This window comes from Corvus cornix, chromosome 1, assembly GCF_000738735.6.
Source record: "Corvus cornix cornix isolate S_Up_H32 chromosome 1, ASM73873v5, whole genome shotgun sequence".
In the NCBI taxonomy this organism is placed as follows: Eukaryota; Metazoa; Chordata; class Aves; order Passeriformes; family Corvidae; genus Corvus; species Corvus cornix.
The window spans coordinates 117554584-117564611 of record NC_046332.1 but is presented as its reverse complement, the minus strand read 5'-3'; the positions used below and the strand labels follow the sequence as shown (position 1 = coordinate 117564611).

Genomic DNA, 10028 nt, shown 5'->3' with positions numbered 1-10028 from the left:
CAGGACATGGCCATGGGGATCCAGCACAGGGGGAGCAGGACATGGCCACGGGGATCCATCACAGGGGGACCAGGACACGGCCACGGGGATCCATCACAGGGGGAGCAGGACATGGCCATGGGGATCCAGCACAGGGGGAGCAGGACATGGCCATGGGGATCCATCACAGGGGGACCAGGACACGGCCATGGGGATCCATCACAGGGGGACCAGGACATGGCCATGGGGATCCATCACAGGGGGACCAGGACATGGCCATGGGGATCCAGCACAGGGGGAGCAGGACATGGCCATGGGGATCCATCACAGGGGGACCAGGACAGGGCTGTGGAGATCCTCCCACGGACAGAGCAGGACAGGGCTGTTGGATGCCCACGGTGGGAGCAGGATTTGGTGCAGCCAGCCCCCGTGGCCGTGACCCCGTGGCTCTGCAGCCCCCTGGAGCCGTGTCTCCTTGCCGCGGGCTCCCAGGGTGGGGTCTGGAGGGGCCACGCTTTGCAGCGGCCCCGGGAGGCTCCATGAGGCGCGGCCCTGGGAGGGGCTGTGGCCGGAGCCCCCCGGCCCCGCCGCCCACGCCTGCCCCCGGCTCTGGCCGGGAAGCGGGAGCAGGGAACAAAGGCGGCTTGTGGCGGGCGCCGGGTCTCTGCCCTTCCTGCAGGAAGGCCCCGGGGCCGGACAAGGGGCCCGTGTCCGGATCCGGCCACCCGCCAGCACGTGCCGGGGGGTGGTGAGGGGGTGGCGAGAGCGGCTGCGAATGCCACCAGGCCCTTGCCAGTCCCTCGCTGCTGCCATCGCCAGTCACAGGACACAGGGACCCCCAGGACACCCCTGAGCATGGGCACACGGGGCTCTGCCCCCCACCTGCCACTCTAGAGGCAGCACTGGGGTTGGGGTGGCCAGGGGCTCCCCAGGTGGGGACCCCACTCGTGTGCCAATTCCTGCAATGTCCCCATCCCCAGTGTTCCCATTTCCACCCAGTGCAATGTCCCCATTCCTGTCCTTTACAATGTCCCAAGCCCCTGGGCAGGAGCTCAGCTGGGTACAGGGATGGTGGGGTCAGGACTGGCCATGGCAGGGACACTCCAAGCTTCCCCTGGCTGCAGTTCCCCCTGGAAGAGAGTCCTGGCAGGCACCATGAGCACCCTCGCCTTGGCCCTGGCCCTGGCCGGGTGAGGGGTCCCAGCCCAGCTCGGGCCAGTGACACCCATGTCCCTCCAAGGAGTGTCCCCATGCCCAGGAAAGGTGGATGCGCACAGGAGAGCACAGGACACAGGGGGCCTGGGCAGGTTTTTATTTAAGGACAAGCAACTCTGGGGGCAGCTGGTTACAGGCAAGTCCCACTGCCCTGGGGAGCTCCAGCACCAGCACCAGGAACTCTACTCTGGCCAAACCGGCTCCGCTCTCGGCAGGGCTGGAGGTCCCTGGTGTGGGGCTCACCCCAAACACCCCCCAGGAGGTCCCGGCACTGCCACCGGGATCCCGGGGCAGGACGGGGCAGTGCCAGCGAGATGCTCCAGGCTGGGTGAGCGCCAGGGCTGGCACAGAGGGGACGGAGAGCCCTGTGCCCCAGCTGGTGGAGAGGGTGGAGGTGGCAGGTCCCCACGGACAACTCGGGGTGGGGTGGCAGGTCTCTGTGGGGTGCTCAGGGCTGGAGGGGGGTTTGCCCACCCCAGGCATCCCCTTCTCAGGAAGCGTTGCTGTGCCGGGACCGGAGAGGCATCACCAAAAGCGACCACTGACAGCCGGGGCGGGGGAGCCCCGGTGCCCCCAGGGCGGGCGGCCAGTTAGTGCAAACAAGGTCTGTATTATTAAAGCTGGAGGCTTCGGCTGGCGGCCCCAGGCCCACCGAGGCTCGGGGAGGCACTGGGGTGGGTGGGTGGGGGGCAGGAGGTGTTTGGGGGCGGCGGGGCCGGGGCAGGGGCAGGATCGTCTCTCGCCAGCCCCGTCACAAGAGCACACAGGGCTTCTTGGGCTTGGCCGGGACGGGGTTGAGCACGGCCCTCACGGCCTCAGTGAACACATCCTTGATGCCCTCCTGGTTGAGCGCCGAGCACTCCAGGTACTTGACGGCGCGGATCTGCTTGGAGAGGCTGATGCCCTGCTGGGTGGTGATGGGCGCCTGGTTCTGCTCCTTGAGCCGCTTCATGGTCTCGGGGTTGTTCCTCAGATCCTTCTTGGTGCCAACGAGGAGGATGGGCACACTGGGGCAGTGGTGGCACACCTCAGGGTACCATTTGTGCTTGACGTTCTCGTAGGAGGGTGGGCTGGCGATGGAGAAGCAGATGATGAAGACGTTGGTCTGGGGGTAGGAAAGCGTCCGCAGGCGGTCGTACTCCTCCTGGCCGGCCGTGTCCCACAGGTTTAAGTTAATAGTCCTGCCGTCCACCGTGTTCTGGGCGCTGTAGTTGTCGAACACGGTGGGGATGTACTCCTTGGGGAAGGCGTTGGTGGTGTAGCAGATGAGCAGGCAGGTCTTGCCCACCGCCCCGTCACCCACCACCACACACTTGATGCTCTGCATCCTGGCGGCCCTGGCGTCCCCTTCAGCAGCCTGTGGGAAGGGGAGAGGCTCAGGGGGGACATTCCAGGGCTGGGTCACCGTGGTCCCCCCGCTCTGACACCCCGAGGCCGGTGGCTGCACAGGGGTCACACCCCCTTGGTTCACCAGCCAACCCACCGCCCCATGAGCTTCCCAAGCAGGCACATCCCCCCAGCAGAGACCCCCAAAGGGGATCTGCCTGCCATGACCCAGGGACAACGCGTGGGCCACCACGTCCCGTGTGCACGGGGACCGCATCGTCCCCAGGGTGCTGCATCCATGGCAGCCAGGCTGGGCAGCATCCCATGCTGTGCTGTGCCATGCCGTGCTGTGCCATGCCGTGCTGTGCCGTGCCATGCCGTGCCGTGCCATGCCGTGCTGTGCCATGCTGTGCAGTGCCTCCAGCACGGGAGCTGTGCCTCCAGACGGGACCAGGGCAAGGAGCAGGGCCATATCTGCGCTGTGGCAGCCTGTGGGCTGTCACCATTTGTCCCAACCCTGATCCTGCCCACACCAAGCAGGGCCAGTGCTGGTCCCGGCAGGCAGAGGCCGGGCCGGTGCTGTGGCTGGAGTGTGGCCACTGGGCTGGCCCCGGAGCCAACGTCCGCTCCGGCAGCTGTGTTTATCCCCAGTCCCGGCGCGCATTTTCCTTCCTCAGGTTCCCTCTGCAATTCCCATTAAGGGCTGCATCCTGCTCCCCTTCCTGCTGCTGGCCGGAGCCCGGTGCTGCCAAGAGCCCTGCCCGGCCGAGGCAGGGGCACCCCGCAGTCCTGGGGCGGGAGGTGCCCACCCTGGGGCCGGCAGCCCCGTTCCCACCGGGACCCGGCCATGGGCAGCTGGTGCCCACCCATGGATCCCACCGGGAGGATGGGAGCACCGCTCCTGTGCCAGTGACAGGCAGGGAGCAGAGGTGCCGGGGAGAGATGCCGCAGTGTCCTGGAGTGTCCTGGGCTGGGGGTCCCCGTTCCCCGGAGCCCCCTGGGTCTGCAGGGCTGGGGAAGGGGGAAGGGACCGAGCCCCCGCCCCGAGCCCCTGCCGGTCCCTGCCCCCTCGGATGGGGAAGTCGCTCTTCCTCTTCCCGCCCTGACACGCAGCTTCCTGCGGCTGAGGCTGTGCCCTGACCCCCGCCCTGCCTGGCTGCGCCATGACCCCCAGACAGGCACAGGGGGCTGCCAGGAACACGGCACTGCTGTGCCTCAGCTTCCCCACTGCAAACCTGCTTCCCCGGGCAGGGGATCCCCGGCTCCTTGGCGTGTGAACGGGGAGCAGCACAGGCGGCCCCCCATCCCCGCCCCCGCAGGAAGCCGCTTGCAGGGTCCCAGGGGGCCACAAACACAGTCCCGGCCTTTGGCCTCCAGTTCGGGAGCAAGAACAGCCCAGAGGTTTTCTCACACCAGTTTGCACCAGTTGCTCAGCCCGGGGCAGCGCAGGCAGTGGGACCCCCAGGGGCTGCGGGGCTCAGAGGTGCACAAGAGAGCCGGGGCAGTGGGAGAAGGGACACAGGGGTGGGAGCAGGAGCAGGAGCAGGGGAGCAGGAGAGCGATGGGGACGGGACCAGAATCAAGAGTGGGATCAAGATCAAGGAGAGCAGGACAGTGGGAGAAGGAGCTGGATCAGGAGAAGCTGGAGCAGGACAGTGGGGAAAGGAAGTGGATTAGGGTGATGGGAGCAGGAGCACAGGGAGAAGGAGTAGGACAGTGGGAGGAACAGGCTCACGGTCATGGGACCAGGATGATGACTATGGGAGACCAAGGTCCCTCTGTGGCTGCACCGGGCCACCCTTAGGGACGAGCACGTTCCACAGGGGCTGTAACTGCCACCCATGTCCCCTGTGCCCCTTCTGTCCTGCAGCCACCCTATCTCTTTGCCCAGGGCCCCCAGGGCAGCCCCTGGAGCGGGACACGGCTGCCCCTGTCACCCCAAGGCCCCATTTGGCCCATCTAATTCAGTCAGGACCTGAAGCAGCCCTGAGCAGCAGCCTGCCCCTGTGTCCATCCCACAGTGGGACATGGCACACACTGGTCATGCTGAGCCCAAACCCTGCACCCCAAACTGGCCGTGGGCACCCTGGGATGAGCTGGCACCCAGCAGGAACCATCCCCATCCTCATCCTGGCGCAGAGGAAATCTGAGAGGAAACACTCGTGCCCACGAGAGCATCACCCCTGGGACATGGAGAGGAGGAGGAAAAGGAGGAGGAAAAGGAGGAGAAGGAGGGGACAGAGGCCAGGAGTCACTTCTCCATCACCCAGTACCCCTGGGGGTGTGGAAGCCCAGAGCAGCCCCAGGTTTGTCACCAGCACACAGCAAATGTGGGCACTCGTGGTGCCTGTGGAGGGGCCACGGCAGGACCCGAGGGCTCACACAGGAGCGTTTTGGCTCCTGCCAGCCCTGGCACTGCCAGCACCAGGTACAAGATGCTGGTGGCACTATGAGGGGACCCGTGGGCACGGCCTACACTCACAGGGCAAATGTCTCGCTGAGGAGGGAGCTTTGTGTAGGGCAGAGCCCCCACAGCAGCTCCAAGTCCGTCTGGGTGCCAGGGAGGGGGATGTGGGTGCCAGAGGGGCTCCAGCTCTGTCACAACCAACACTTGGCAGCCACAGCCACCACATCACAGTCCCAACCGGTCCCCACGGCCCCAGCCAAGCCCCTGGCCCACACTCATCTTCCCAAGGACGATGAGGAGGAACCTGTGCCCCGACTCCTGACCCCCTGGGCCCCTGTGTCCCCCAGCACGGGACAGCAGGGGAGGCAGGAGCCCTGCCAAGGGGACCCCATTCCAGGACAGGGCTGGGGGCTGCCCGGCGGCATCCCCGTGGTGCCGGGCAGGGGCTGGAGATCTCCCGTGTCCCTGCAGCCACGCTGGGGCTCCGAGGGTGCTGCTGCCCTGGGGGCCTGGCTGGGCCAGCCAGGGGACACTGGGGGGTGCCTTGGCTCTGGTGTGCCCCCTCGCCTGCTGCCAGCTCCACTGCCGGCACAAGGCCAGCTCTGTTCTCCCAGGAAATCCGCGCCCGGCAGCGCCTTTAACCCCTTCTGGGCCCCAGGATGCCGGCGGCGAAGTGGCCTCGTGGGGCTGAGGGCACAGCCCGCGGGGGACACAGCCCATGGGGGCACCTGCCCCTTCCCGGAGGGGACCCGGGGAAGGAAGGGTGGGAGCACGGGGAGGCTGCACCGTGTCCAGCCCAGGGCTCGGCACCCCGGCCCCGGCGGGACCCGGCCCCGCTCCTCACTGCGGTGGCACTCGGGTGTTTTTGGGGTGCTGGGGAGAGGGCGGCGGGGCAAGGGGGGCTGTGGGTGGCACACAGAGGTGCCCCCCTCCCATCGCCACCTCCCGGCACGGGAAAAGCGACTCATCTCTTCAGCAGAAAAGGGAAGCAAAACCCTTTGCCAGCACTCCCGGTCGGGGCAGCCCCCGGGGGTTTTCCGCCGGGGAAGTGCAGCAGCCGCCCCCGTGAACTCCCTGTCCCACGGCCCCCAAGCCTGACCCGAGCTCCCTAAACCAACCCTACACCCCCAGGCACCCCCTGCCCGCACCACAACCGCCGGCACACCCCACTTCGGGCACCTCACACCCCACCGTACCCCACCCTGTGCACCGCACCCTGCCCCGGGCGCCCGAACCCAGACACCCCTCCCCAGCCGCCGCGTCCATCCCGGCCCGAGGGACGTGCCCAGGCTCCCCCACGGCCGGGGGTCACCAGCCCCAGTCACTGGAGTCACTCCTGTTCCGTGGACAGCGCTGCCCCCCGGCCCTGCCGCCAGCTCAGCAGCACAAAGAGGAAATTACTAAAATTACTAAAATCTCTAAATCCCAAGCAGGGACCCCACAGGGGTCCATGGCTGTGGTGGGGACCCAGGGGCCCCCCAGCTCTGCCCCAGGCTCTGCCGTGGCAGCTAAAATAACTTCCATGCTGAGTCGGAGGATTTTGATTTCCCTCATTTTCCAGCTGTTGTGACTAATTTCCTCTTTTTATTTCCCCCCCAGGCCGGGTCCCACTCTGCCCCTCGCCATGGCCACAGCCACTCCCGGCCCTTGGCCTCTGCTCCAGGCGCTGCCAAAGCTCTGCAGCTCCAGGGCAGGAGCCAGATCCAGGCCCCTCGAGAGGATGTGGTGAACCCCTCCTCAACCCAGCCACTGTTCCCAGCAGCCACAGTGCTGGCATCAGGGGGATCCTGGGGTGGATGGATGGATGGATGGATGGATGGATGGATGGATGGATGGATGGATGGATGGAGGGAGGGAGGGATGGATGAATGAAGGGATGGATGGATGGATGGATGGATGGATGGAGGGATGGATGGAGGGATGGATGGAGGGATGGAGGGATGGATGGATGGAGGGATGGATGGATGAAGGGATGGATGGATGGATGGATGGAGGGATGGATGGATGGATGGATGGATGGATGGATGGATGGATGGAGGGATGGAGGAATGGATGGAGGGATGGATGGATGGATGGAGGGATGGATGGAGGGATGGATGGATGGAGGGATGGATGGATGGATGGATGGATGGATGGAGGGATGGATGGAGGGATGGATCCATGGATGGATCCATAGATGGATGGAGGGATGGAGGGAAGGATGGAGGGATGGATGGATGGATGGATGGATGGATGAAGGGATGGATGGATGGATGGATGGATGGATGGATGGATGGATGGATGGAGGGATGGATGGAGGGATGGAGAGATGGATGGATGGATGGATGGATGGATGGATGGATGGATGGATGGATGGAGGGATGGATGGAGGGATGGAGAGATGGATGGATGGATGGATGGATGGATGGAGGGATGGATGGAGGGATGGATCCATGGATGGATGGATGGATGGATGGATCCATGGATGGATCCATGGATGGATGGAGGGATGGAGGGATGGATGGAGGGATGGATGGATGGATGGATGGATGGATGGATGGAGGGATGGAGGGATGGATGGAGGGATGGATGGAGGGATGGAGGGATGGATGGAGGGATGGATCCATGGATCCATGGATGGAGGGATGGATGGAGGGATGGAGGGATGGATGGATGGATGGACCCATGGATGGATGGATGGATGGATGGATCGTGGATGGATGGAGGGATGGATGGATGGAGGGATGGATGGATGGATCCATGGATGGATGGATGGAGGGATGGAGGGATGGATGGATGGATGGATCCATGGATGGAGGGATGGAGGGATGGATGGAGGGATGGAGGGATGGATGGATGGATGGATCCATGGATGGATGGATGGAGGGAGGGATGGAGGGATGGAGGGATGGAGGGATGGATGGATGGAGGGAGGGATGGAGGGATGGATGGAGGGATGGAGGGATGGAGGGATGGATGGATGGAGGGAGGGATGGAGGGATGGATGGATGAAGGGATGAATGAACGTATGGAGGGATGGATGGATGAAGGGATGAATGAACAGATGGTGGGATGGATGGATGGATGAATGAACGGATGGAGGGATGGATGGATGGATGGATGGATGGATGGATGGATGGAGCCAGCCAGGCCAGGCTCCATGGCCTCCTGACCCCCCTGCCACCGACCGCCAGGTCCCAGTGCTGGGCAGCAGCACGGCGCTACCCCGGCACCTCTCTGTGTCATGGCCAAACCAAACCAAACCAAACCTGCTGCCACGCGCGAGCACACAGCCACACCTGCACCCGCAGCCAGCACCTCCTGGCACCACCTCAACTGTCCACAGATGCTCCCGGCGCCCACGGTCCCAGTGCCAGCCCCCTCCCACCACACACCCACCACAGCCCGTCCCCGTGGGCCCCCTCCACCACAGTCCCACCACAGCTTGTCCCCACAGGCCACCAATGGTACCTCAGTGGCTTCTCCTTCCCCCAAGCCAAGCAGAGGAAGCCCAGCAGCCCCCAGCCCCGGCACCCATCCACACCCCCCACAGGCTCCAGGGGACCCGCACTGACTGACTGACCCAGTGACCCTGGAGGAGACCCCGGGGGGCCCATGACAAGCAGCCACTGCAGGCACCCCCCCCGGGGACAGCCCTGGTGTGTCCTGGCTGCTGCACACGTGTGACAGCACCTGCAAGGGATGTGCGGGGTCACTGCAGGGGGATCAGTGCAGGCGGAGGAAGAGCAGTGGTGAGGGGGGGGAGAGCAATGCGGGCAGTGGGCAGTGTGGTGCCAGAGCAGGGGTGTCAGTACAGAGGGGGTCAGTGGGTCCTTGCAGTGGGGACAGTGCAGGGGGCAGGCAGTGCAGGGGATCAGTGGGGTCAGTGCAGTGGAATAGTGCTGGAGGTGTCAGTGGGGTCAGTGCAGGGGTCAGGTTAGGGGGGCCAGTGAGTCAGTGAGGGTCAGTGCAGTGAGCAGTGCTGGGGAGGTCAGTGGGGTCAGTGCAGCGGTGGTCAGTGCAGGGGGCTCAGTGGGTCATTGCACGGGGATTGGGGGGTCAGAGCAGTAGGGAGCAGTGCAGGGGGTCCGTGGGTCAGTGCAGGGGGGCCAAGGGGGGTCAGTGCAGGGGGGCCGTGGGTCAGTGCAGGGGGGCCAAGGGGGGTCAGTGCAGGGGGTCCGTGGGTCAGTGCAGGGGGGCCAAGGGGGGGTCAGTGCAGGGGATCCGTGGGTCAGTGCAGGGGGGCCAAGGGGGGTCAGTGCAGGGGGGCCGTGGGTCAGTGCAGGGGGGCCAAGGGGGTCAGTGCAGGGGGTCCGTGGGTCAGTGCAGGGGGGCCAAGGGGGGGTCAGTGCAGGGGGGCCGTGGGTCAGTGCAGGGGGGCCAAGGGGGGTCAGTGCAGGGGGTCCGTGGGTCAGTGCAGGGGGTCCGCGGGTCCGTGCGGGGGCCGGGGGTCCCGCGGGCCGTGCAGCGCCCCCCCGGTGTCAGCGCAGCCCCTGCAGCGCCGGGCCCGGGAGCGGGGCGGGGGCGCGGCTGCCGATTCGGCGGGTGCGGGGCTGGGGGCGGTGAGGACGGGGGTCCCGCCGAGGGGGTCGCGCCGGGCCAGTTTCTGTCCCCGCTCTGTCCCGGCAGTTCCCAGCCCTGCTCCCGCCCAAAACTCCGCTCCTCCGGCACCCCGTTATCCCCGCTGTCCCGTTATCCCTGGACCCCCGTTATCCCTGACGGTTCCGTTATCCCCGGCGGTCCCGTTATTCCCGGACCTCCGTTATCCCAGCCCCGTTCTCCCCGGCGGCTCCGTTACCCCAGGCGGTCCCGTTATCCCCCGTTGTCCCGTTCCGGGCGGGTCCCGCTGCTGCCGGCCCCGCCCCGGCCCCGACGGGCGGCTCCTCCCGCCCCCCGACCCGGACCCCGGGCGGGCGGGGACCCCCGGCCCTTGCTCTGCCCCCGGCCCGTACTCACCCCGGGGCATGGCGCGGCGGCGGGCGCGGGGCCGGGGCGGCAGCGGCAGCGGCAGCGGCAGGACGAAGAGCAGGACGAAGAGCAGGACGAAGAGCAGGACGAAGAGGAGGAGGAGGAGGAGGAGGAGGAGGAGGAGGAAGTCTGCGGCCGCCTCCTCCGCCGCCCC

At 66.3% G+C, this 10028-nt stretch overlaps 1 protein-coding gene across 3 annotated transcripts; it reads right to left on the bottom strand.

Moving 5' to 3' along the window:
* Nucleotides 1-1276: 1276 nt before the first annotated feature.
* Nucleotides 1277-9963, bottom strand: RHOG (ras homolog family member G). Of its 3 annotated transcripts, none has more exons than XM_039554096.1 (2): nt 9863-9963; nt 1277-2551 (listed from the first exon to the last, which is right to left on the bottom strand). In XM_039554096.1, the coding sequence occupies exon 2, from the start codon at nt 2519-2521 to the stop codon at nt 1946-1948; it is 576 nt and encodes a 191-aa protein (XP_039410030.1). In that variant the 5' UTR covers nt 2522-2551; nt 9863-9963; the 3' UTR covers nt 1277-1945. The 3 variants fall into 3 exon arrangements, with proteins under 3 accessions (XP_039410030.1, XP_039410021.1, XP_039410028.1); XM_039554087.1 differs by lacking the exon at nt 9863-9963 and adding an exon at nt 9705-9759; XM_039554094.1 differs by lacking the exon at nt 9863-9963 and adding an exon at nt 9664-9683.
* Nucleotides 9964-10028: the final 65 nt, after the last annotated feature.

Excerpts from the sequence above, each read along its gene's own strand:
- RHOG (XM_039554096.1), bottom strand. The coding sequence starts at position 2,521 with ATGCAGAGCATCAAGTGTGTGGTGGTGGGTGACGGGGCGGTGGGCAAG.